This window comes from Oryzias latipes, chromosome 12 (genome assembly GCF_002234675.1).
Source record: "Oryzias latipes chromosome 12, ASM223467v1".
Lineage (NCBI taxonomy): Eukaryota > Metazoa > Chordata > Actinopteri > Beloniformes > Adrianichthyidae > Oryzias > Oryzias latipes.
In genome coordinates this window covers 6,317,096-6,343,719 of record NC_019870.2, presented here as the reverse complement: position 1 = coordinate 6,343,719, position 26,624 = coordinate 6,317,096, and the positions used below count along the sequence as shown (strand labels likewise).

General features: G+C 40.2%; 3 protein-coding genes, 1 long non-coding RNA gene and 1 other non-coding gene across 7 annotated transcripts; 1 reads left to right on the top strand and 4 right to left on the bottom strand.

The window, feature by feature from the left end:
* Nucleotides 1-443: 443 nt before the first annotated feature.
* Nucleotides 444-7,195, bottom strand: fam69b (family with sequence similarity 69 member B). Its single transcript, XM_004074675.4, has 5 exons — nucleotides 6,846-7,195; nucleotides 5,571-5,705; nucleotides 3,792-3,899; nucleotides 1,766-1,942; nucleotides 444-1,658 (listed from the first exon to the last, which is right to left on the bottom strand). The coding sequence occupies exons 1-5, from the start codon at nucleotides 6,909-6,911 to the stop codon at nucleotides 846-848; spliced, it is 1,299 nt and encodes a 432-aa protein (XP_004074723.1). The 5' UTR covers nucleotides 6,912-7,195; the 3' UTR covers nucleotides 444-845.
* A 2,075-nt stretch (nucleotides 7,196-9,270) lies between these two features.
* LOC111948395 lies at nucleotides 9,271-9,398 on the bottom strand. The gene has a single exon (XR_002874387.1). It is a non-coding gene; the product is annotated as a small nucleolar RNA SNORA17 (small nucleolar RNA).
* A 1,930-nt stretch (nucleotides 9,399-11,328) lies between these two features.
* mrps2 (mitochondrial ribosomal protein S2) lies at nucleotides 11,329-12,911 on the bottom strand. The gene is made up of 4 exons (XM_004074529.3): nucleotides 12,803-12,911; nucleotides 12,507-12,623; nucleotides 12,320-12,440; nucleotides 11,329-12,106 (listed from the first exon to the last, which is right to left on the bottom strand). The coding sequence occupies exons 1-4, from the start codon at nucleotides 12,825-12,827 to the stop codon at nucleotides 11,560-11,562; spliced, it is 810 nt and encodes a 269-aa protein (XP_004074577.1). The 5' UTR covers nucleotides 12,828-12,911; the 3' UTR covers nucleotides 11,329-11,559.
* A 1,047-nt stretch (nucleotides 12,912-13,958) lies between these two features.
* ppp1r26 (protein phosphatase 1 regulatory subunit 26) lies at nucleotides 13,959-22,913 on the bottom strand. 2 transcript variants are annotated; one of them, XM_011481506.3, is made up of 6 exons: nucleotides 22,481-22,913; nucleotides 20,336-20,436; nucleotides 16,736-19,940; nucleotides 14,857-14,971; nucleotides 14,706-14,770; nucleotides 13,959-14,636 (listed from the first exon to the last, which is right to left on the bottom strand). In XM_011481506.3, exons 3-6 carry the CDS (start codon nucleotides 19,867-19,869, stop codon nucleotides 14,597-14,599), a joined length of 3,354 nt encoding a protein of 1,117 aa, XP_011479808.2. In that variant the 5' UTR covers nucleotides 19,870-19,940; nucleotides 20,336-20,436; nucleotides 22,481-22,913; the 3' UTR covers nucleotides 13,959-14,596. The 2 variants fall into 2 exon arrangements, with proteins under 2 accessions (XP_011479808.2, XP_011479809.2); XM_011481507.3 differs by lacking the exon at nucleotides 20,336-20,436 and having other exon boundaries at nucleotides 22,481-22,912.
* On the top strand, nucleotides 21,628-26,442 carry LOC105355196. Of its 2 annotated transcripts, none has more exons than XR_909676.3 (2): nucleotides 21,628-22,131; nucleotides 25,977-26,442. It is a non-coding gene; the product is annotated as an uncharacterized LOC105355196 (long non-coding RNA). The 2 variants fall into 2 exon arrangements; XR_002874258.1 differs by having other exon boundaries at nucleotides 21,628-22,235.
* Nucleotides 26,443-26,624: the final 182 nt, after the last annotated feature.

Sequence of the window (26,624 nt, the reverse complement as noted above, 5' to 3'; positions counted from 1 at the left end):
AAAAAGACAAAGCCCCTCGCTGCTGGTCCAGTGTGAACACCATGGGCTAAAATTTGTGCCTTTATGAACATGTGTCACATGCCCGATGTGACTGACTGTAGCTTGAGACCCATAAAACTGTTTTTGATGTTTTTAACATATTTTTGAGGCATTTTTCTGATGATGGCAGACATAAATTAAGAAAACTAAGCTTAAAATTGGTTATTTTGGTAATAAAGTGTATGTCCTAGAAAACAACGCATTTTTGATTATGGCTAAAACAGCATAAAACACTGAGACTTGACAATAGATCAAAAGAGGATTGAGTGGAATTTCAACGTTGCTAGGCTTCCGACAGCTTCTCCATATCTCAACTGTGCTCTATTTGACTTATTTTTTGTTTGTCAGAACAATAAAAAATTTGAAATTTTCATGTCCAACTGAAAAATAACAGAGACAATTGATTTACTGTTTTTTTTTTATTATTATTGTTTGAGTCTTGATCTACTAAAAACCCAACAAGAATTCAGATCTTTTTTACAGTTGTGCACTCTCCCCCAGTCACATTTATCGGGTATTAGAAGAAACAAAAGGAAATACCATTTGCTGGTTGCTTTAATTTAAAAAACTAACTTCAACAAAAGTGTCAGGCAGTGTCCTGAGGAAAGTGTGCAAATAGATGATGCTTCACCTGAAAGAAGTTGGATGAAAATTAAAGCATGATGGGGGGTTTGTGGGATTTTTTCACCCCCTTTTTTTTGTCAGTTTCTCTCACATTGTTTCAAAGTTCACATTTTGGCAACACGGAATCTGTAAAAAACAGCTAAACTGTCCTCACGGGCGCAGGTTTGCTCCCCTGCGTGGTTTCAGGAGTCTTGCATGTTGGAAATCTTCTTCCACAGTAGCGTCTTCAGGTTGTTAAGGACTAAGGAATGGTGGACTTCCATCTGGCTGGCCAACCCGCTGAGCGTCACACAGGTGCGCAGCTGCTTTTCCAGGTCCCCGTGCAGGTCTGAAGGCGCTCCGAAGAGGAGGTAATCCTGCAGCAGCATGCACACTTTGGCCAGGTTAGGCTGCACCACCTCTGTGTTGCACTGCTTCACCAGTCGATCGCACGTGGCCGTGCAGTCGCGGCCGTAGGTGCAGTCGGCGTTGGTCTCGCACCGCCGTCCCTTCAAAAAGGCGCGCACCACCGCCTCTGACGCCACGCTGCGCAGGTTTGCCATCTTACAGTCATACTTGGCGTTGTAGCCCACGTGGTGAGGGCTGGCGTCGCATATCAGGAAACTCCCGTAGGAGCCGTGGAAAACCTCCTCCACAAACTCCAGCAGGCCGATGGTGATGCGGGCCCGGCGGGGCCAGGCGGGAGCCAGCCAGTGGTTCAGGCTGGAGCTCAAGGCTTCTGGCACCACGGCCTTCAGGTAGTGAGGCACCTCCAGCCTGTAGAGGGAGCTGTGCCCCACCAGTTCTGTCACATACAGGTCTCCGCAGAAGCCCAGCAGCTTGGGGGTGTGCTCCTTCTCTTGCAGCGCCACCATCAGGAGGAACTCGTTGATGTGGAGAAGTGCCCAGATGGACTTGGCCTCTGCCAGAGACACTTTACTGTCCTGGTTGACATCAGCCAGAGCAATGACCCTGTCCACCAAAGGGGTCAAAGTTAGCTGTTCTCCGAGGTTCACCTGCAAAAAGAAGGTTGGTTCAGTTTAGCTTGGACCAAACAAAGTCTAATTTTCATCTTGGCTACAATTTTGAAACCATTTCCTAAAAAAAAAAAAAAAAAAAAAACCTTGAGGAAACTGTGAAGCATGTCTTTAAACTCATCCATGGAGGTTCCACGAGTTGGTTTGTCGAACAAACTCATTTCCTGCCGCAGAACAGAGTCTGGAGCTCCGTCTGCGCCCGCTGGATCCTCAACCCCACACTTGACGACCACAGGCCTCTCCTTCCACAGCCCGATGTACACCTATTAAAAAAAAAAATTAAAAAAAGCCTGATGTTCACCTACAGCCCACAAGATGAAGCAAATAGGTCGATAGTGGCTCTTTGGGTTAAGGCAGCGGTCTGCAACCTGAGGCTCCGGTGCCACACGTGGCTCTCTGACCTCTCTTTTGTTGCTCTTTGATTGATAAAAAAAAAAATTTAAGAAGAAAGGCATTCTGTCTAAACGGGAAAACAAAACAATCAGATAAGTTCAACTTTATTTAACCCACAAACACTTGAAGGCACCAGGCTCCTGACTACAGTACCCACAATGCTCCAACAATCCATCAAGCGGTGCCGGTGTGGGTACCGGATCGACTCGGGCTGCCAGATCGTCTCGGGTTCCTTCGACCAACGATGACATCACACTATTATTTATTATTTTGTAATTAGTTTTTTTAATGCTTTCAACAAGTTTTAAACGGGAAATATCAACTTTTCAATCATAACTGTTAAATCCGATGAAGTTTCTGTAACTCCATAGTGTGGAATTCGATTAATGCTTAGGACTGTAGGCTGCTCCTTTTGATTATAGTTATCAATATGACTATGCTTTTTACTGAGATGAAAAAAAAGGCAACTGACATTTGGGAGAATTAAACCACGCTGCACACCATAAATAAATATTGTTTTTATACAGTCATACAATTGCTCAAATTGGAAAAATAAGTTTATATTGCCACTGGTTCTCCCTTTAATGCATAAACAGAACATATTTGTTCTGTTTATGTATTAAAATACAGTTTGCATTTGGTTTAACAAATATTTATGTCAGACATAACAATTATGTCAGACACCTTAAAATTAAAAATGGCATTATTAGTTATGAGTGAGAAAAACTTTACAGAAGGAAACGTAAAATCGCTAAGTAGTTTGTCCAACTGGTGTTACCATAGGGTGACGTCATTACTGGTCGAAGGACCCCGAGAAGATCTGGCAGTCCGAGTCGATCCGGGACCCACAGTGTCCCAAAGATGAACATTTTGATTGATTTTTTAGCAACATGTGCCACAAAAAAATTGATTTGAGGTCAGTAAGCATTCATACTTAAGGTGGATTATAAGAGAGATTGTGTATTATTGAACAAAATACAATGATTTTAAGTGTGCCTTAGGGTCCAAACAATAAATCTGATTTTAATTTAGTTTACTAGATTTACACATTTCTGACTGAGCATTAAAAACAATTTAAAAAAAAAGCTTATAGTTTCGTTGTTATTATTGTTATAAATCACTGCTGACATCACACCAATTACTATATCTGCTGCATTGACAGGATCCTATGTGGTACAGGATGTCTTTTATTTTGAAAAGAAAGTTTTGAGCTCTGTCAAAAGTTAAAAAAACTAATAGTTTGTTCATATTTATCATAATAATAGCCGTAACATACTGTAAATGCAAATCAGTGTCTTATTTTTCTAAAGGGTGTAGTTAGACTTAGTTGCAGACCCCTGGTTTTAGAGTTAGGTCTTCCTTTATTTTGTGTCCTTATTTCTTTGCCTTGGATATATTTATCATTTTGAGTCAAAACTTCAATAAAACAATTTTCTCATGTTTTGTTTCTTTTGGGCCACTGTTTGATTTTATTTGGTTTATGTTGATTTTTTTTTTCTAATTCTCTGATTTTTTAAATTATCGGATTATTTCCCTTGTGTGGTTGTTTTGACACGTTTATTTATTAATTTATAGAGTTTGCCCTTTTGGGGATTTCTATTTTTAAGATTTTTTTGAATCTTTCTTTGGTCCATTTAAAGACAACACATGCAAAAACTCATGACAAACAATAAGGAAATCTTTGAGCCATCTTCTTTGCATTCTAAATGCTCATTTCACCTGATGTGTGGAGGATGTGGACATGCATCGGTGCAAAGTCAGACTCCTCTGATCACACAACGCCTTGCAAGACGAGCCGGATATTATCCCCCTTCTGTAATGATCGCACTGAAAGAACAAACATAAATTGCAGAAACACATTCAAGAAGCTGCTTTCTCTGTTCTGGTTTCTTAAAACATTTCTCCATTTACAGCCCAGAGGTTCTCCTTCACAGCACGTGGGTGAAACTGCTGCTTTTTCTGGGTCTGCCTCCACATCCTTCCTCCAGCGACGCCTTTCACTGCACTTGACAACAGAAGACTAAACTAGCAGGTCCTTAGAATGAAGCGTGGAGGAAGATTTCCTCAGGACACATTTGACAGCTTGAGCAGGTCGTGTGAATAAAGTTCAGTTACACAGAAGACATGTCAGGTTTACAGGTTGAAAAAAAAACACACAAAAAAACATGATTTCCTGTTAGCAATATCCTCACTACATCAGGTTAAGTACTACATCACAATTACAGCTAGCTAGCAGCAGTAACAATACTGCCTTTTGCTTCGTTGTCTGCATTAAAGTGTTCAAGGCTTTACTTAGAGGTAAACTAGACCATTGATGTTGCTTTGCGTTCGGTTCAGGTGAGCTTTCACACACACCAGGTCGGGTGTGGACCAAACAGCTCAGTGTGAAAGTGCCCTTAGACTTAATAATAATAATGGATTGGATTTCTCTGCGCTTTTCCAGACGCTCAAAGCGCTTACAGTGTGTCCATTATTCAGTCATTCATACTTGGTGATGGTAACTACTGTTGTAGCCACTGCTGCCCTGGGGCAGACTGACAGAGGCGTGGCTGCCAGTTCGCGCCTACGGCCCCTCTGACCATCACCGGGGCATTCATACACATTCACACACCAGTGGAGCTGCACTGGAGGCAGGGTGGGTGAAGGGTCTTGCCCAAGGACACAACGACAGTTGGCTGGGGGGAGTGGGGATCGAACCGCCGATCCTTCGATCATCTGACGACCTGCTCTCCCACAGCAACAACAGCTTCCACTCTTCCTGAATTCCCTTTTCAAGCTACATTCCCTCTGCAACGCAAGTTCAAGCAACCGCTTTCCATGAGAAGTGGGTGTGAATACTTCCCTTTGCACAGCTTCAACATTTTACACCGAGCATCTTCCAACTGTAGGTGGCAGACGCTTGTAGACGGTAAAGGAAGCAGAGACGAAGAACTGCCCAGTGTGAACACCAACGTTTAAGAACCCGCGTTCTTGACCAGTGTGAACGTAGCTTTACATTTGTTTTATGTTTCTGTGGCAATCGGTGCTCCATCTACATTTAAGTACCAGGTCACTTATGCTAGGTTAGAGCTGCTCCAGCTGTAAAAAAATAAAATAAATAAAAAGTTTAAGGTGGAAACCTTCCGGGTTTAGTTCTTTCACACTAAACAAACACAGGTTTTGAAACATTTTATAAAAATTGTTATAACAGTCCTGCTAAAATCATGCTCTTTTGTGTGACTGTTAGTATCTTTCGGTACATGAGCAGATGTGATTAATGAGGACTCATCAATTTATTTTAACTAGGTGTTAATTGTAATGATTGCAGTAATTATAGTTTAGCTTCTCCAGGTCTTTCCTCTGTGGATGAAAGATTCAGAGCAGTAACAAAGCGACACTCCGGACTTAAAATAAACCGGCACTTCCTGTTTCAAACGACCAGCACTCACATCAACACCGATTTTTCGGATTTTCCTATTCAAGCTCCGTGAGACTGCAAAAGCTTAGAGCTGGACTCACAATGACCATGTGGCAAACGTGGCCCCGGCAGAGCTCGGCGTAGGACGCATACTGCATGTAGACGATCCAGCTGAAGATCAGAACGCCCAGCCAGGCCAGGAGGAGGTACTTCACCTTAATGGCTGGAAGACGCCCCTGTGGAAAAAAATACATGGCAGAAGCAAAAAAAAAACAACCCAAAGTCATGACAAGATGATGCACAGAAACATGTTCATGCATTTTGTTTATTACCTTGGGTGTCATTTACCATTTAGCAGAGCCTTTAATCCAAAGAAAATTACAAATTGAGAGCAAATTGGGGTTAAATCTCTTGTCCAAAAGCAAAATTACAACCAAGACTTGATTGACAGTTTAGCTCAGGGCCGTCCAAACCTTTTCCAAAGAGGGTCAGATTTGGTGTGTGAGGGCAAACATTTTTTTAACCCTTATAATAACATTAAATGCAAATGAACTGATTCATCTAAATTTTACTGCAATTTATTTATATAGATATAAATACATTTCACCCAAATGACAGTGATTTTCATATTAGATGACCGGAAATGACAGAAAAAGTCTGTTTGGACAAAAAAAAAACTTTTGCCAACATTTAATTTGGGTTTGTATGTAACATATTAACAATAAAATGTTCATTGCAAACTTCTAAATATAAATCATGTGAAGCAAAGAAAACAAAGAGATGATGGGGAGTAGGGGCGGGCCTGCTCTGCATCAAGTCCCGCCCACAATTAATTAACTCCATCCAGCAGAAACTATGTCCTACAAATTGGTTGGATTGTAGGCATTTAATTACACATAATCATGATTAAAAGAACACTGGGAACACTTTAAAGATCGATCAAAATATGAATATGCAATGTTTTTGACAAGAATTTCCACATCTAACTAAAAAGAGAGGCTGGTTATTTATCTATCATGCTTTTCCTGTAACTCCCAGCTTTAATTGAATTACTTTAAATAAATTTAAAAAAAACTGGCTTTTATTATGTTGAAACAAACATTCCAGTATATTTTTTCTTCTTTTTCTATGTGACACCTTCCAAGCATTATAGGAAAGATTTCGAATATTAACATTTCTCAGAGAAACGGAATTTTAATGACTATGTGTGAGGGTAGAAAGGCAAAATATGCGGTTTGGGTTTCATTTTGGGGAGAAATGTCATGCAGTGACGCATGTGCTCAGACACCATCAAACTCAGATGTGTTCAAGTCGTCACGCGGGCTCGTCATTTCCACCATCACCGAGCCAATTATTGAGAGAAATGGAGGGTGTACCTGCAAGCCTTTGTGGAGCGGACAGAAGAGCATCAGATGCAGCAGTCTGCGCACAGCCCTGGGCATGGTGAGCGACAGAGAGGCGCAGCGGAGCGACAAGAGAAGATCCCCGTCACGTCACATCATCACGGCGGCCCACGCCGTCGCCGCGGACACTCGAAATCCTTCACCGGGGCGTCCTTGAACGCCAGCTCCATGTGGAATCAGACTGCGCATGTACCACCCGCGTGCACCTGCGATACTGACAGATTTAGCCCGAGAATGTGAAAAGCGGCGTCGTCCTTGTGAGCCATGAAAACGGATGCACGGATGCTCACTCAGCCTCCCCGCTGGACCGCCCATAAAGGGGAGGAGCTTAGTTTTTTTTGGGGGGGGGGGGGGGGCACAAAATCTCAGCAGTTTCCCCGTAAACTAAAAGATTATTTTAATTTTTGTGTATATTAACGGGTAGATGTAGCCCCGCCCATTTCTTCATTATTGTTCTTTAAGAATTTCACAGTTTTAAGTTTTTGTTCTTTATTCCTAAATAGGAATGAACGTAATTTAATGCATTCTTCTCTCAGTTATAGAGAACAATTTAATTTCTCAATTTTTTTTGAATAACTGCAAAAATAAAATTGTATAATAAATAAACTGTCAATGGGGACTTTTTCTTGTTTTTTAAGACACTGATGCGTACAATCATTTTTAAAGTAACCCCTTGCAGCAAGGAGACTAATAAATCCATTTTATATTCTTTGCAAAAAATAAAAGCATCACAGGAAGGTCAAATGTTATAGCTGAGCTTAGCCAGCGATTGCATGCAACTTAGATAAATTGCATAATTATTTACATTTTCAGTCACTCTATTCTAAAAAAAAAAAGTAAGTAAAACATAAATGATTTTTTCTTTTTATTTTTCTTGCTTTCAAGTGTTAAACATTTGTATGACCATAACAAAAAAAGACACAAAATGAATTTGACAAAAGGAAAAAACCCTACAAACTAACATAATGCCTAAAAATGGGCCACAGTTGGCAATTAAAACTAAGCAGAAAGCAAACTTTAAACACACAAAAATATATAAATACATATTATAGAAAATGTTGTTAGACTTCTGGAAGGCATCATCTCTACAACCGTAAAGCACGGTAGTGGGTGCATCATGTGTAGCCCATTGGTGGTCCATGGAATATTTTAATGGTTGAAAGGTCCAATCAAACCAGTAAGTCAGCAAAAATCCTCTATGCTCGGATCTGAAAAGCAACCACAGTATATTTTAGTCCCTTGTACTTCAAATGTTTACGTTTACATTTTATAATCCTGCCATCTTTTGTTTTACTTTTGTGAACCAAACTTCCTGTTGTGTATATATTTTGTTTTTTGTAAAAGGAAGAAATGATGGCTTTGGTTGAATCAAAAACAAATATAAAGCATGTGGCTTTAAGGATTAAATACCAAACAAACTTGAACATGTGGACAAAACTCTTTTTGACTTTAAAAGTATCTGAAATTTAAATATGTATATGTAATCTTATTCAAAACTGACAAATGTCAAAACATGTGGAAGTGTATTTCTTTAAAAAAAAAAAAAAAAGTGTTTTTTTAATTTAATTATTTATGCTTTTAATTTAAGAAGGCCCCCGGTTCAAGTCCCGGCTGGGGGACATGAAAAACTACATCAATGGGGGACCTTTCTGTGTGGAGTTTGCATGTTCTCCCCATGTATGCGTGGGTTTTCTCCGGGATCTTCGGCTTCCTCCCACCGTCCAAAAACATGCTTCATAGGTTGATTGGCAACTCTAAATTGTCCATAGGTATGATAGTGAATGTGTGATTGTGGATATTCTACCCGCGACGGACTGGACCCCAGTCCAGGGCATCCCTTGCCTATGCCCAAGTGGCCGGGATAGGCTCCAGCAACCCCGTGACCCCGAAAGGGATAAAACGGTAAAGAAGATGAGTGAATGATTTTAATTTTTACACTATGACATGTTTTGATTTTAATGCATTCTACGACGAGCTAAAGCCCATCAAATCTTTTCCTTTCTTTAACAGTAAATTTTAAAACGATTATATATGTTTTTAATCTATGCACTGCTGTGTATTGTGATTTTAATGCATTTTCCTGTTTTGTGAAGCACTTTGAATTTCTTTGTGTATGAATTGTGCCATACAAACAAACTTGCCTTGGCTTAAATAGTTTTTTAAAAAAAAGAGCATGAAAAACAAAATTTAAAAGAAAAATTACAACGAAGAACCCCTGTTATTTATTTATTTAATTGAATGCAATATGCTTCCATAATAACAAAGAAAATGAACTGAAAGTCAGCTAAACAGGCTGAAAATTGCTGTGGATTTGTTGTTTAACTGTCGTTAAAAACAAACTAATTCAACTATTCTGGACAAAAAGTGATCAGAGACAGGAGTTCTGGCTCCACAGTAACATGTCAGGCCCGGTTCCATACTCAAAGTCCACCACGGGGGACCTGGAGCTATCGAGAGCCTGTCGCTTTCTGCCCTCCTAATGCACAGCAGAGGCACAGACGCCTGAGCTGCATCTCAAGGGGCAGCGTTCACTCTCATGTGTCCACTTAGAGAGTTTCACTGTCACAAGCTCCCGGCAAGACAAGTTACCATTCTTTAAAAAGCAGTCATGTGTGATCAGCTGGCCTCTTTCTCATGGGAGTCGAGCCATGCGTCTCCTCACTGCAACAGAAGACAACAATGCTGCTGTAAACACAACCAAGATGCTCTGATGTCCACAAATGAGAACAACAAAATACACAAATCCTCACACTTCCAGTCATTTCTGAGGGGAAATGCAGAGTCACAGTTATTTGTAACACAATACTAAAGTAATATATTACAGAAACATAACAGGTTTTGCTATATTTAAGTGGTGTGAGCCACTAAGAATTAATTTTGAGTAATATATTACTCATTAAATGTCCATTAACTTGTTTTTTACAATAGTCTCAACATGATCACAAGTTACTTTTTGCTAAATGAGGATAACTTTGACATTTATGGAAACAAATTGAGGTCAAGTTTCCATTCAGCGGGAAAAAACTAAATACAATCAAAAAACACAATATTTTAGTGTTTATGGATTCCCAAAGCAACAGCACTGTAAATACAGCTTTTCTTTGTTTCAGTAGTGCTTATTTCTATTTAGTTTATATACATATTTTTATTTTTCAATCACAGAGCAAGGGTCCTCGAAGTCAAGTCTGCATGTGAGCAACCGAACGTCTTCCAAGTCTTAAATCTTAAGGCCCCAAATATGGGACAAGTGTATACATTTTAATTCAGATACATTGAAAAAAAAAATATATATATATATATAAATATATTTGTGTGTGTGTGTGTATTTATGGAAGTGTGTGAAAAGAAATACATTTGCCATTTGTTTTGAAAGTATAATTTAGAATAAACCACAATAATTCACACTTACATTTCCTTTACAATGAAAGAATGTAAACATTTTAAGATGAAATTTGTTTCTTTTTACTCAATCAGTGCTGCAGAAAGATATAATTGAGTCATGCAGTCTTCAAGTCTGAAAATTGTTCGTGTTTTGCCTAAAAAGTTACTTGAATACCACGTGATGTGCTTTTACAACCTCACGTTTATTATTTGTTGCGTTTCCTCCAAGAATGTTGTAAATATTAATATATTAAAACTGCTTTAATACCATTTAAAAACTGCATTCACACGATTTCTTTTCTTAACTTGGCGTAACTAACGGCGAAAGAAAGCGACGTTTAACGAACATAAAAACTTTATTAAACGTTTAATCTGATTTGTTTTAATCTGACCTAAATAACCTGCTGCTCTGCTGAGCACGCGCGCAGGAACTTTTCAGTATGGAACGTTTACCGGAAACGTCACTTCTTTTAGGGAAATAAACGTCAAAGTGTTAGTGGTTCGGAGTTTCAGTTTCACTCGGATCGATAATGACGCAAGTAAGAAAAAAAAACCCGTTGTTTTCCATGAAAAAGTTAAAACCACCCACTCACCGCAACCTGGGGCGACAGCTGCTCCCCCCAGTGGCCAAATCGAAGATTGCTGCAGTAAACCAGTACGGAAGCTGCGAAGAACCAAACTTCATTTTGGCGGATATCAAATTACCGCCTTGTCAGGTTTTATTTTTAAACTACCGGTAGTCCGATAAATTTGTTGCGTTGAAAATGCGTATGGAATGACACAAAACTTTTCAAGTAAACCAGTACGGGCTTTCATTTAAATTCTTATGTTTCAGAGTTTACAAAATTATTGTAATTTAAAATAGGTCAAAATAAAAGTGTATGTTTTATCCAAAATCAGCTGTTTAGACCTCAAGATAATATAAATTGTAATGTAATATTGTAAATGTAATCGTTTTTTCTTACAATTGATTGAATTCAGATTAAAGAAGGAAAAATGACTGAGGCAGCCATTAGGACTTGTTATTGTTTTCACAATAACTGTTAGTTTTGTGTTGTAGTTCTTTGAGACACAATTGAAAAAATCATGAATTAGTCTTTTTATTGCACTGCAAAGAAGCGAACAAGTTTAGTTTTTGCTGAAATCCAACTGTAAAAAATGTTTTGTCTGGAATTGAGCTGATGTTACATGTAACAAGAACTGTGTTTAGACTTAAGAGGTTTATTATGACGACTTTTAGACACATTTATTGTCCAGTAAGAAAAAAAGTCTTTTACTTTGTTGCAAACTGAGAAATCAAAGTGCATCATGAGTTGGAGGGAGAAGGTGCATTCAGGCCATAAAGAAGCTCCATCTGCCTCCTTTTGTCTTTGGCGCGGTTGATAGTCATCTTAAATAAGCGGCAGTACAGCTCCATGGCGACCGGAGTGTCATCATTTCCCGGGACAGGGTACGTCACCAGACAGGGGTTGCAGTTCGAGTCCACCACCCCCACTGTGGGGATGTTCATTTTGGCCGCATCTCTGACACCGACGTGCTGCTGGAAGACGTTGTTGAGGGTCGACAGGAAGATGATGAGGTCCGGCAGGCGCACCCCAGGGCCATACTGGATGTTAGCGTTGGTGAGGAGGCCGCCCTGCCAGTACCGTGTGTGTGCATACTCCCCGCAGTCTTTGGCTGTGCTCTCCACCAAGTGGCCAAACTGGCGGCGGCGGCTGACGAAGAGGATGATGCCGCCTCGATATGCTATGTGGGCAGTGAAGTTTAGGGCCAGCTGAAGGTGCTCCACCGTCTGGTCCAGATCGAAGATGTCCTGATCCAAACGGCATCCATATAGATAAGGCTCCATGAGCCTAAACAGAGGAACACAAACGTTTCAGTCATCGTGGTGGATTTGATTATAAAACAGCTTTAGTACAGATTTTCAATCAATGATCCAAAAATAAAAGAGAAAAGAAAAGACTTCTAGTATTTCACAAAACAGTTGTCCCCAACACGCAGACAGTTGGTATGTCATTTTAGATTAAAAAAATAGAAAAAGGTCAACCAGGATTTTGAGGTCTGACCTGTGTCTGCAGCCCTTTTTGTGGCCCAGGTGCACCCTGGCATCAAATAGATCCTTCAACGAGAAAAGCTCCGCCACACGAAAGAAGTCCGGCTTCTCGAGAGGCAGGTTGAGGATTTTCTCTGCAAGCAAAACAATCAATTATAGTTCAGGCGATCCCGGAGTTTTTGCATATCCAGAGTACTCACCGGCAGCGTCGTTAGGTTGTAGCTGGGGCGATGAGACCGATGCTGCAGCGGAAACCGTCTGCCCGGCGCTTGAATACTTAGTTAGGACACCCCGAGAGTGTCGTATCCCCAACAGACCTGAAGAAATAGATCCATTATAGTTGGACATAACCGTAGCCAAACATTTCAGGCTAATACCAAATGTTTTTAATAAACAGAAAACGTCTGTTAATATGCACAAGAAGCTAAGTTTACGCATTTTTAATATATATCAAAAACAAACAACAGCATCTCTGCGTAAAACATTAATAACGTACCTTTTGAGAAAGCACGAACCGCCATGCTTACTTTCCTGCTTCAGAAGGTCAGGAGAGTGCGCATGCGCTGACATGTCGAAAGTCAAAACAGTGTCGTAAAATCTGCGCATTGATTGCATTGGCTTACACAGCGTCCCCATCTTTGTCACACAAATTACCATTTCACAAATTAGCATTATAAGCACCAATAACTGTTTTGCAGGCCCAAATTAGTATTTTGAACTCACAAATTAGTAGAAGTAATTAAATAAAATACTAATGTGTGCACAAAAGGCTGATCAAATTCAGATTTTTTTGGGCTACACGATAGTAATTTGTGCACACAAAATGAAAATTCATGGCCACAAATGATTAATTTGAGGGAACATTTTTCAATGCATGGTGAGCGAAATTCTTTAATTTTAAAGTGTAGAGTTTTACCTTACGATTTTTCAAAATCATTTAAAGATACCAACCACACATTCTTAAAATTGTCTGTATTCACTTTTTTTTGGGCTTTATTTCTAAACAATATACAAAGCATGATAAAAAACAACAGGATGCATGAACCAAAGGCAGTAATAATCAGATTTAAAAATTGAAAACTACTCAAAAGGGATATGCAGAATTTTAAGTAAAAATAACACCACCAGGATTATAACTCAGTATAACTTTTGTGACTTCACATAAAAAGTAAAAACAATTTTTACGTTAACTTGATCAAATTTAGTGCAGAGTAATAGACACAAAAGTCTTTATTTCTGTAAATGAGTAACTGAAAACTAAAACGGATTTTTAGGGGGTGTTTACAAACATTTATTTTTTTTAAATTACGACTTTAAAGTCCTAAATTTACAATAAAAAGTCCTAACTGTAAATTACGAGAACAAAGTCATACATTTATGGGGAAAAACACAAAGGTGGTCTGTTTATTGGAGCCATGCTCAAAGATGAAAGATGTAGCCTTTTCTGAAGCTTTTTTCCAGACAGGTTTATAAAACAAAGAAATTCGTAATACTTTTTTTTTTGTGTGTGTGGTGGCCAGTGGAAGGATGGAGAAATAAGAATATAAAAGTGTAGAAACAGACAGTTTAGTAATGCAATAATAAATACCAGAAGCATTTCAACATGTTAGAATTGTTATGAGAAGAGATTATAAGCAGGAAATAGATTGGTTGCTGAAAATACTCAATTTAATTAAAATGTGTTGACAGCAAATCTGACAAAACTTTATTTAGATTTTAACCTTGAAGTTAAAGCAATTTTTGCACTACAACAGGCAAATTTTGTGGAATAACCACTTCTTAAATAAAAAATAACAATTGTACACAAATGACCTTTTGTCCAAAAAACAAGAGAAAAAGCAGAATTATGACATTTTCAAAATTTCATTGTAGGAATACAATGACAATAAAAATCTTTGAATAAAAATAACTTACTTTAACCAGCAGGTGGCAGTAATGGCACAACAGCAGTCTCAAAGCAACAAAACTAGTAGTAGAAGAATAAGTCTTTCACTTTTTTTCTCTCCAACTTTATTTAAACAACAAACAATCACTGAAACTAATTTTTTGGGGACTATTTGGGAACAAATAGCCTTAAATGTCCCTAGAATTCAGGGGAAACTCAGATTATCTGAGAAATAAATACACAAAACAGCTTAAGAATTAAGAATATAAAACTCAGGATAATTTGATCAAAACCGGCCTTAACTGTAAACAACAATTTTAAGCAACAAAACCCAACCTGCAACAAAAAGTGCAAAATATTTCTTTCATAACCTGCAGCTAATAGGAGAACACAGACAAAATGAATTCACCGCCTTCCACTCTGAAGGGTACGGGTCTCTGTTTTTCTGCAAAAGAGAACTATATTAAATATAAAATCTTTTTTTTGTTAGATTCCTTGGAGAAAAGCCACATACCTGCTCTCTGCAACAAAGTCAAGCTTTCGTTTCACAAATTGTAAAGGAACAATTGAGGAGCCTCCCTGAAAAGATATTCACAAAACTCATTCCAGCTGGATTTATCTTTTTCTGTTTTTTTACAAAGTTTTCTATCCTTCTTCTTATGTACCTTATTGTGTTTTCTGACCAGGTACCTTCTCCTGAACATCCTGCTTCTCTCCTCTGATGTCAGAGCTATGCACGGACTGATGCTGATGCCAGGATCTATGGTTCTGCACAGAGACCTGGTTAAGGCAAAGCGAGCATTAATACAAAAAAAAAATTCCTTTAATGCACTTTTAATGCAATTTTTTTTATTGTTTTAACCCAAAAGGCTAAAAAAAAAGTCAAACTTTATTTTTCTGGATTTGTTCTTCTCCAATGACTGAAAATAGCAATTTATATCCCAGTAACAATAAAAAAAGAAGAGATCCGCTTTTGCTCAGATTTCACTCTTTATTGGACACTTTAAAGACACAGAAAAGTATTTCTTAAATTTTGAAAGAATAATAATAAAAAAAAGTTTACAAATATTTACAAGAACCCTGGATATGCGCAGCATGTTCAGTGATGATTGTTTTTTTTATAAACAAAAATAAATAGGCTTTTTTTATTTATTTTTTTTCCCACATAGAAAATGAACACACCAACATGTTCAGCTAGATAAAGAAATGCGAGTTTCCTACCAAACCGTCAGAGATGCTCCAAGCAGGTTTCATTGAAAACTAAGCTGTCAAATACAAATCATACAATTTTTGATGAGAAAATAGAAAAGCATGATGGGATTTTTTAAGAAAACCATACATTTTTTAAAGGACCTGACAGGAGCTATGAGGTGATAAAAGTGCAAGTTAATCGATAAATGTAGCAATAAAAATTGGTGTAAACAAGCAAAAATATTAGATAAATGATTGAGGGATTTATTTGAAATTAATTTGAATAAGAAAATTCATCATTATATGCTTTTATGGTCCTTTGAAGAGCTACGTTTGGACAGCTTTTTAGAAAGAAATAAAAGTGAGTTAAAAAATTGAAGGCAATTTTCTAATTAACTGTTCTTATCCATGTTCTGTGACGTCCACCTCTAATTAGAAAAATATGTACGCTCTTCTTTGTCCCAAGCTAAAAATGAAAGGCTGTTTGAAGAATATAAAGCAGAAATATTCTTAGTTTTTAATAACAAACCCCCTTTTTGTCTAGCTCCTTTTAAATTATTTCTAACGTTTGAACCATTTTCATCTCCAAATCTAAATAACTATGGTAATAAATGAAATGATCTCCATTCAAATCAATCCCCAGATAATTTATCCCTCCACTAATAAATTTACCCTCATTTTTTAACCACATTTATCCATTTTAACACTTTATTGTTGGCCCCTAATCCCAGCATGAATGATCAATACGGGTCCATCAGCGAATTGACTGACAGAGAATCTGTCCAAGCGTTACATTAAACTCATGTCTTCAACAAAGATCTTCTTATTAGCTTCGCAAAATGTTTGAAAGGAGTTTCTTGTCAGCTATTCTTATTCTCTAATGTTAAAGAGTTCTGCCTAAATACCTGTTGGGACTTCAACTATTGCACGTAGAGTATTTGACTTTTTCCTTCAGGTACATTTCCTTTTATTTTCGACTACAATCAGGCTTGAATTGAAAGCGGTTTAACTCACATGCTGCCCTTTTGTTTTAACACAATGGTCAGATTTTTCTTGCTTTCTGGTTCTTTCTTTAACCAAAACTCCACCGTATTGCTCTTTTAAAGAACTGATCATGTGGATTAACCTAAGATCACAAAACAATGGATAAATTCAAGAAGACACCACTGTACACGACTGTAGAATTGTACAAACACATAAAAACAGAAGTCTTTTTTTTGTTTCGTTATATTAACAAATTTTCCCTTAGAGCCTTTACATAAATAAGGAGTATGGTGATGAGATAGCAGGAGGAACAATAAAGAAATGAACTGATAAAGTGGTGGAGGAATTCTGATCAGAGCGGGTACTTACAACGCGGAAAAGCCCTGCTTCTTCCCTGGATCTTTCCTGCCGTCTGATTCACAATCTGTCTCATCTATAAACTCCTGCTCCTCCTCCTCCTCCCCCCTTCTGTCTGTGCTGACATCTATCTTCATGCTCTTGCCTTCTGCTTTTCTGTCATTTGGCATCTGGGCTCTCTCGTTGCCCTCGCGCCTTTCCCTGCTTTGAACCTGAACGTGGTTGGTCCTGTTGGTCTCCAGCTCCACAAACACACTCTTGTCTTTGGGCACGTGCACCGTGCTCGCTTTCTCCTGGGAGAACTGGGAGCTGCGGCCGGGCAAAAGGCTCTGTGCAAACGACGTGGTCGGGTGCTGCCTGGCAGCAGAATAAAAGTTCAGAACGGGCGGTCTGACCGTGGGGTTCGCATCCGTCTCCTTGGAGCAGGACGCCGGCGCTCTGCCGGTCTTTGAGGCGAACCAAGAACCGGCAGAAGTCTGCAGTTTGGGGCCCTTGTTTTGATTGGAAAACGTAGATGACGTAGTAGTCCCCTTGATCTCCGAGGTGTTGATGAGAAATGGAGTCCTGCTGACTGCTTTTGTGTCATAAAGGGGGAGCCCCAAACTCTGGCGCCATTTGTTTGCCTCTGCGCTCGAGTGAGAAAGATTGGGGCTAAAGATAGGGTGACCTCTTCCCGCTGTTTTGACCACCTCAAGGGTCTCCTTTTTGACTACGCTGGCCCTTCCTTGCTCGACTCGAGCTGCCCCGGCCCCATCTGCTGGTTCCAAAAGGCTGGGGGCGCTGGGTTGAAGTGAGGACGCTCGTGGCTGAGCGCTGCCTGGAGAGATGACCGACTGCAATCGCTGAGGTGTTGTATCCGGAACCGGGAAACTGAGAGATCCAAGGGGAGGACTTTTGGTAGAAACCTCAGCCAGCTGAGATTCCTGCTTGATTCCCGCAGCCTGGACGATAACCGTGCCGTTTCTCGACACGTCTCCATCTTTAGTTTTCTCCGTAGTGGAAACTTTAGCTTTCTCAGCCAGAAACTTTCTGATCTCCAGCTCAATGCTATCGTCACTGTCCACAGAGCTGCTATCGTCCTTCTCTTGAACATGCGGCAACTCCTTTCCATCTTTCTGTGTCTCTGTTCTGCTTTGATCCGTTTGCTTTTGTTGGGAAACATTCTTTTTGATAAATCCAAGCTCGTCTTTCAGCTCTTCCTTTTGCTTATGTGGTTTAGTCAAAGTGCTACATTTCAAAAAAGGCTCCGATTTGAATTTCTTTGTGGGTAAGGAGTTTCCCGATGCCGGTTCTTCGTCTTGGATGCACTTCCTGGGCTTCCTCTTCAAGTCCCTTATCTTTTTCTTGGACTTCTTCTTAGTCTTGAGCAAGTCTTTGATGGCGGTGTCGAGGTCCTCGTCGCTGTCGAGGGAGCTGCTCTTGTCTCCACCTCTGTCTGTCTTCTGCACTGCAACTATGGCTTGTGCGGCACCTCTGCTGGGAAGCTCCATCGATTCCTGTGCGCTCTCAGCTGGAGACTTTTTGTCCTGATCTGTTCCCAACATGCTCTGTGCAACCTTCTGCTTTCGTCTATGTGTTAAAGACAGCCTCTGTGGTTTCTTTTGAACTTCCTTTGCCCTCAGTTTCTCTGTTTCGTTCACACCAGTGACATCTTGAGAGCCGGGGGACTGTTTGTGCATTTGCGCCTTCTGCTCAAGGAATTTACGGATTTCTTGTTCGATGCCATCCTCGCTGTCAATGGAACTGTCTTCACTTTCCTCGATTGGGCCACTGATGGAAAGAAGCGGCTGCTCTGAAGACTTTGTGAGGCCACAGGAGTTCATGCCGAGGCTGTGGTGGAAGGCTCCGGGCATAACAGTTTTGGAGATGTCCAGTATTGCTTCTGCGCACATCAATTCTGCGGTTGTGTTAACTTTTGGAGGTGTGTAAGCTGGTTGCTCCTCAAAAGATTCTGGTCTAAAACAAAGTAAGCTGTTTCCCTTTCCCTTTGAGCTTTGGGAAAGAGTAGGCTTGGGGCCAACAACAGACAAGGAATTGTTTGATGATGTGGCCTGTTTGTCTGCTCTGCTGTGTTTCTTCTTGAGTTTGAGCTTACTCGTGCTCTCTGAACTTGTGCCTCCAACAGGATGCTCCAATGACTTCTTGAGGGGTTTCTGTCTGTCCAGGAAGGATTTCAAGACAGGCTTCTCCTTTTGTTGCTCAAGCTGGTAGCAGCGAATGGCTTCTTCGATCCCATCATCGCTTGTGGAGTCGGATTCCTCTTTGAAACTTGATGGATTCAAAGTTTCCTTTTGATTCTGCTGCCCCTTCTTTTCCAACTGGTATTTTTGAATTGCCTCCTCAATTCCGTCATCACTACTAGAGTCAGTGGTGTCTTCTTCTACCTTGAATTTGACCACGGTGTTGGTTGTTTTGCTGAAAAGGCCAGTTGGTTTAGAGGATGTCTGGATTGGCTCATTTGTACTTGCAAGGTTTGTTGAAGGACTTTTATCCAAGTTAAAGTTTTCATCCAGAGAAGCCTTGTTCTTGAGATACTTCTTCAAAGGTATGGTTGTCGGTGTTGTTAAGGTCTCTGCTTTAATCATTCTTGGGATCTGGTTGCAGGAAATTAAGGGCAAGTGACTGTCAGAGTTGTGCTTGAAAATCCCAAGAATGGGTGGATGTTGTCTTGGGATCTTGGCTGAGTGAAGAAAGTCGGAATCGGCCTTGCGTTTGTGGTCATCTTTCTCCTTCAGGTACTCCAGTATTGCTTCCTCAATTCCTCTGTCCACAGAACCGTCACTGTCTGAGTCACTGCTGTCGTGGTTGTTCATGGCAGGAGGACGGGTCTGCTGGTTTTCAGGAGGGCTTTTAGCTTTGGACTTCTTCTCCACATAAGATCCCACTGCAGCTGCACAGGCTTGGGTGCGACCATCCTGTCCCGGCAGCACGTTTCCCTCAATCTCGTCGCCCATGTCGAGTGAGGACTGGGTGCTCCTAAGGCTGTCTATGATCATCTGAACCTTGTCTGAGATAGGCGTGTCTCTAGTGGACAACTCCGTGTCCGAGTCATTGAAGCAAATTGGAAGGCTAAAGCCTCCAGGTGGGCCACATCTTCTCCATTCTGTTTGCGTTGCTGCGACAGGCGGTACATTCATCAAGTACATTCTAGTGTAGTGCGGTGGGGTCCTCGAACTTTGGAGTGCGGCTGCCTCCCCTGACACTCACATTGTTCAACCTGAGAAGAAGACAAAGATATTTTTTATTTAAAGAATGAGCTACAGACTTAACTCATAATCCAACAAGTGTACGAAACAATTCCAATTTCATCAATTTGTTCAACGATTCAAATAGTCAAAATATGCAAATAACATTTTCCAGTTTAAATCAAAATACATACACAAAAACATAATTAAGAATCCCTTTCTGTTCACCTTTTGATCTATTGTCAAAGTGTTCCCAGTGGCCCTTTAATTATGATGTTTTTAGCCCAAATCAAAAAACTGGTTGTTTTCTAGGACATCATTTCTGCATTAGGGGTGATACAGATCACAAAACTCACGGTTTGGATTCAGAGAATCAGGGGATGTTAGAGGAATTTACTACTTTTCATTCTTTCACTGTGTCCCCTACCGCTATAAAGCCCCTCCCACTGGTTCCAGATGGAGCAGCGGCTTTCTCCTGCCACAAAGCGGGACGGCTGCTGCTTCTCACTGGGAGAGTCTGACCGACTTCTGAAGGATTTAATAGAGACGTGCAGAAGCGCTTTAGTAAACTTCATCAAAATAAATAAACCTGGGCAGAATGGAGCAGAGCAGGGAGCTTGTGGGTTGCCATTGTAACTTGTACGTCACACGTTCAAGCTATTTCAAATGCTTGTGATGATTGGTGGTAGTGATTTAAGATTTAAAATAAAACATATGTAGAAATACAATTTTAAGCTAAATTTTTTTTTATGTCTTTAAACACCCAAAGCATTATTAAAAATATGATTTTTATCAGATTGGGTCTAAACCATTCCATTAAAAATTGTGTTTTTGGTATATTTAACATGTTCTTAAAGCATTTTTCTGATGGAGGATTTATAAAGAAAATTAAGATTAAAAACGTTTATAAATATTTCTTTTTTCAAATTGTTGTGAATCACAAGTAGACAAAAAATGCCATTTAAAAAAGCTTGTAGCTGTGACATATAAGCTACAACGGCATGCCACAATCTCCCTGCCCCGCTCCATTGTGGTGCATCCATTTACAAATAGATCCATGTGCATCTTATTTTACCTCGCTTGAGCTGGAATCTGGATCAAAACTGTACGGCTAGATAGCGCCAATATTGCTCACCATTTTTGTTGCGCCGATCATGCTAGCTTGAGATTGTGCGGGGCTGTATGCTAGTGCATGTAAACAAAGAGATCATGGGAAGTAGGGCCGGGCTTGTCCGCATCAAGTCCCCAGAAACTTTGTCCTAAAATATGACAATGGTCTTGCTCAAAAATGTACGGCTGGATAGCTCCGATATTGGTTGCAGCTAATGTTAGTTGCTTGGGGTTGGGAAGTAAGCTAGCGGCACCGTATAAACAAAGGGGATGATGGGATATTGGCACACGATTACTCTGCGCCAGTGGTCCCACCCACAACTCAGAGGTGATTTTCTGATGGAACTACTGCTGCTCTGCAAAACCTATGTCCAAGAAAACGACAGAGATTTTAAAAAATGATGATTATTATTATTACTTAGCGTAACAACAGCATAATCATATTAAAAACACTAGGAACACTTTGAAAATAGTTTAACAGAGATGAATAAGAGTAGGACTCAACATATATTTTAAAATACGTAATAGGAAATAAAGTATCTGAGATATACTTTCTTTTTTTAATTAAAGCAACACTGACGTGAAAATCTGTTTTAGAAAAAATAGTTACAGAAATATCCATTTTAACTAAATATTTCCACAAATGTAAATTGCAGCATGTCCACCTCGGACCTTCGGCCCCCGTCCCTCCTCACCGTTCCTCCGCCCCTGCAAGCCCGCTTCCAGGTCTGCATGCAACCTGCAGCAACCGGGAGGCGGTTCACGCGGACACCATAAAAACATAAACTACACCGAACTGATGATTAAAATCCGCTGGAAATAGCTCAAAGTACGATTATCGAAACTAGCTGTGGACACGAACGCAGCTTTTTGGGAAAACAAAAATAACAGCTTCAGAAGTTAAAAACGTCACTCTGCAGTGTGCCAACTTTATCTGATAAAGAATAAAGTTTTTCCACACATGTCAACATTCGAGGCCACCATTTTTTGTTTCATAAGCGGACATGTTTGTGTTGTTTGTCCCGAACTCTGCGCTGGCTGCCGCAGACCCAGCTGCGGCGGTCTCTGAAACCCTCTAGCGGCACGGAGCGCCACGCCGCCCGGCGTGCTTCGGTAGGAGACTCCGCAGAGCGACCATGTTTCCTCGTACCGGCCACGGCTGTCAAAACCCCGCGGTGGCTCGGCGGAAAACGGCTAAAACCCCCATTTACGTCTCGGTAACGAATTTTGTACCACAATATGTGGTGTTTTTTCGATGTGAACGAGCGGGGAGGCGCGGAGGAGTGAGGGGATGAAGCGAGGCGAGTCTCGAGAAGGCACAGGCGGGCCTCCCGGCTGCTGCAGCCCCGGCATTTTCTCCGGCGAAGAAAGCCTTTGTATAGAGCCGCGGCGCTCGCTCCCAGCCGCGGCCGTTTGCCCTCAAATTCCCCCCCGAAAAAGACGGACCTCGAGCTGGACTCACCGGGACGTGACACGGAAACGCGGCTACCGGGAGAACCGAGGCTTTTGCGGCGGTAATCGAGTCGAGGCGGTCTTTTCGGGTGTCCGTCGGCAGCTCTCGCTCCGCCTGAAGCTCGAGTCGCCCTCCTCCTCCGCTCCGAGCGCCGGGAGGACCAGCTTCCTCAAAGCAGCCCAATCAACCATGGACCCATTCAAATATGGCATCGGAAACCCGGAAAACACCGGCGCTCACATTTTCTGTCCTCCATCTATGAAATAGAACGAGTTGTTGTCGTTTATCAATAAAGTTTTATCAAAATGACCTGCCGGAACGTAGCCGAACCCTCAATAATTTGTCTCCTCTTATGAGACATTAGTTTATTTAGAAGGAGCACGTGTTGTTGTTATCAAAATGAATATTTCCCCGTGTGCTTTTCTAGTACTTTCTTTTACTTTGGTGACAATTTTACCACCCCCCTATATTTAATGGTTCAATTAAAACACTAGAATGTATATATTGTCTATATTTCAATTTGGAATGTTTGTGGCATTTTGCTGAAAAAGGAAGACGTAGAGAAAATTAAGCTCAAAATTGTATTTCTTTATTCGAATCATTGTAAATCAGGAACAGATGAAAAAATGCGGTTGGAAAAAGCTTGCAGGTGTGATGTAGAAGCTACTACGGCAAGCCAGAAGCTCCCTGCTCCGCAGTATTCTGATGCATCGACGAGTTCCATGTGCATCTTTGTTTTCCTCCTCCAAGCTGGCAGTTGGCTCAAAACTCCAACACTGCTCGCCATTTTTGTTGCACCTGTAATGTTTGCTTGGGGTATGTGGGGCTGTAAGCTAGCGGGAGAGGGTATTAATGAAGGGATGATGGGTAACGAAGGTAGGCTTACTCCGCGCCACCGGTACCGCCCACAACTCAGAGGTGAATTTCTAATAAAGTCCTGCGGCTGTGCAGACACCATGTACCAGAAAATGTCACAGCTTTTTTTTTTTTTTTGGCTAAAAACATCAAAATTAAAAGACCACTTGGATCACTTGGTACCCCCCCCCCCCCCCAGTCATCTATAGATGTCTGAAGTGGGACTATAAACTATCAAGGAGCATATTATTATAGATTCACTGTGATCATCTTGCCAGTGTTATTTAATGGTGATTATACAGTTTTTAGCCAAAAATAAAGTGAAAAAAATAAATAAAATAAACTGTCATTTTATTGGGCACTGCCTTCCTTTTGCTCCCTGTTGATGAGAGCTCTCTGTTTTCATGCTCTCCTGCTAGCTTAAAATCCTTCAAAACCCCAGGCTAACAGTACAAGTGCAACAAAAAGGTCAATATTGAAGCTATCCAGCCGTACAGTTTCTATCCAGATTCCAACTCAGACGAGGAAAACCATGACGTAAATGGATCTAGTCGTCTGCAAGTAAATGGATCCAAATGGAGCGGAGCAGAGAGCTTGTGGCCTGTCCAGCCTACTTTCTACTTAACAAATCAACTCTGCTTAAACTGCATTTTTTTCTCCTGCTCCTGATTTAGAACACTTTGAATAAAAAACACTCAGAAATGCTATTTTAAGATTCGTTTTCCTAATACATGTCCTCCATCATTAGAAAAATGTTATGTTGACAACACCAAAAACAAGATTTTCATCAGAGTGGGTCATTAAAGCTGCCGCTTTAGTAAAGCAATGACTGTTTTTTTGATGTGTTACAAGAAAATTGAGGAGTACATTTGTGGCCAAACCTAATTTGACATATGACCTTTGGCTCTAGATGAGAGCTACTTGTTTTTGGTCTTCTAGCCCAATTACCCTGTCTGTTTTCCAAATCTCCAATCCCCGCTTTCTGCCAGTTACCCGGATCAGATGTATTTATTCAATGAAAATGTGGAGGCACCTGATTGAGCTGATCACAGCCAGCAGGGCTTGAAGATCTGGAAAGCAGACAGTGCCGTGTCTCTTGAGGACCAGTAAATAGCTGCCCTGTTCTAGATGATCTGAAAGTAGCAATTTTTTTAATTTTTATTATTTCTCTTTTAACTTGTCCTGTCCAACAACTGATCAAACAGATGAAAGCTGAAGACCTTTTGTATTGGACATGTCTTAATATTACAATAAGGGGTTATGCGTCTTCGGATAGCCAAGGTGTATCTTTGTATAAAACCCTTTTTGTTTATTTATTTATTACATTTTATATTTTAAAGATATATTTTCTTTTTTAAAGAGGGAAAAGGGAGGGGAAAAGTGTGAAAAAGAAAGACAAAAAACAAAACAAAAAGGGGGGTGTTGAAGGAAAAAAGAGAGAGGGGGAGAAAGTGAGGGGATACAAGGGACAAGCTGCTAATTTGAGAAGGTTATGATTTAAACTTCAAAACATTTCTGCTAGGTCTGCTGGAAAGACAAATGTTACATCCAAGAGTGAAATTCTTACACTAATCTAAGCAGAAGATCTGTCCATCAATACATTGTGGGTAAGGAGTAAGGGATAAAGCAGACAGGGAGCAGTGTGCAAGTGTGGCAAGGCGTCAGGGCCACAGGACAGGCAAGCTCCGCCTTCACCAGGCAACAGCCATGAAACTGTTTATAATAAGGATATGGATCGATTGAATAAAGTGGAATATCGATTGAAAGTTATTGTAATCCTGTGGCTTATGGAAGTGTTCGTTTTTGTTGGATAAAGTCAGGAAAATGAAGCATTTATCATCTCAGTTGTTGTGTAAAACACTCTCAGAAAGTAGACTGGTCACAATGATAGCCATTTACAAACTGGGCAGTTCATTTCTGATGTCATTAATTGTATTCTGCACTGCAAAACGAAATCTAAAATGGGACGGTCACATTAACCTTAGTGCCTGACTCCACAACCCTCTGATAGTGGCTTTTTTATGAGACTAAAGTTTGAAACTCTGCTGGACCCAATCAAAATACATCCCTTAATATGTGAAAATTCATGCTATAGTGTGTTCAAAAATATTTATTTTTAACCTTTCCTATGTACACACATATTTATAATAAACGTTTCTTAAAGTCAAACTGTAAACACATTTATTGGGCACAAAACTTGACTTTTTGATATGGGAGTTGACAGAAAATCTCTCCTATCTGCAACCAGCCTCTAGTGGTCTTTGTTGGAATTGCAATATTTGGTGCTTCCTGGTTCAAGCTGAACCTATGGCAAATGCTTTAGTGGTGATTTTGGTTGATGTCAGTTCAAGACCAGATGTCCCAGGTATTTTAGATTGAAGCGTTGAAGCTTTAAGAGTCTTTTTTATGGCAGATTTGAAATGAAAGCCTCTAAGTCTTTTGATATTTGATCCATATTTGCATAAAAAAACTCACTAAAACAAAATGAAGTAAAAAATTGACTTTTTGTGGTCATTCATTCATGTTTGAATAGAAATGGATCTTTTTGTGACCACCCTTTCATCTGTCAGTGTCCTTTATCAACAAAAAGATCTTTTCTGCTTGTGACAGAATTGAAAATTGATATTAAAGTACATTTTTTTCTTTGCAGGATCGTTAGTACTCCATTGATGGATGACTCGATTTTTTCATGGTGGTGCAGAGCACCAGCAGCAGCTTAATGGCACATTGGTGACCTTGAAAGTCCTGTTGCCTGGTCATTCTGGTGGTTTCATTTGCATCTAAATGAGGACGACAGTTATTGGTAATTTGTGATAATGGACTCAGACTCAGCAATGAAAAGTGACATGAGAGAAACATGAGAAAAGTCCTCCAGATTCATTCATTTGATACTGACGCGGTGTGGTGGGAATGCTAAACAGCGTCGGTTGCTGTGGACGCGGCCCACCAACAGTCACCAGAGGAGAAACTGTTGCTCAGCACCATGGACAGCAATTCAGCTCGAAGAAGCCAGAGGGGGAACGGGACAACCTGAGGCGGGAAAAAAAACTCTTAAATGCAGATTTATATTCAAAATGTCAATGTTATTAATAAAAACTGAAACAAATCAACTGTAAGACCATTAATATATGTTATTTGTGACTGAAATGACTTTTTAATTGTTTGATTGTAAAAAAAATGTTTAAAAACAAAGAGTTTGGGATGTTTTAGGTTGGAATAATTACATACTCAATATGTTCTTTTATTTAGAGTACTCCAGCTAGATTGTTAGCAGGAACTAGCAGAAGAGAACACATCA

Bases quoted from the DNA above. Each gene is read 5' to 3' on its own strand.
- fam69b (XM_004074675.4), bottom strand. From the start codon at position 6,911: ATGCCCAGGGCTGTGCGCAGACTGCTGCATCTGATGCTCTTCTGTCCG. The intron at 5,706-6,845 runs GTACACCCTCCA...TTTTTTCCACAG, and splicing joins CGCTCCACAAAGGCTTGCAG to GGGCGTCTTCCAGCCATTAA. The intron at 1,943-3,791 runs GTGAAATGAGCA...TTTTTTTAATAG, and splicing joins CCACATCCTCCACACATCAG to GTGTACATCGGGCTGTGGAA.
- mrps2 (XM_004074529.3), bottom strand. From the start codon at position 12,827: ATGGCGGTTCGTGCTTTCTCAAAAG. The intron at 12,624-12,802 runs GTACGTTATTAA...CTATTTCTTCAG, and splicing joins GGTTCGTGCTTTCTCAAAAG to GTCTGTTGGGGATACGACAC. The intron at 12,107-12,319 runs GTCAGACCTCAA...TCCTCTGTTTAG, and splicing joins AAAAAGGGCTGCAGACACAG to GCTCATGGAGCCTTATCTAT.
- ppp1r26 (XM_011481506.3), bottom strand. From the start codon at position 19,869: ATGTACTTGATGAATGTACCGCCTGTCGCAGCAACGCAAACAGAATGG. The intron at 14,972-16,735 runs GTAAGTACCCGC...TGCCTTAACCAG, and splicing joins AAGCAGGGCTTTTCCGCGTT to GTCTCTGTGCAGAACCATAG. The intron at 14,637-14,705 runs GTATGTGGCTTT...TCTCTTTTGCAG, and splicing joins GACTTTGTTGCAGAGAGCAG to AAAAACAGAGACCCGTACCC.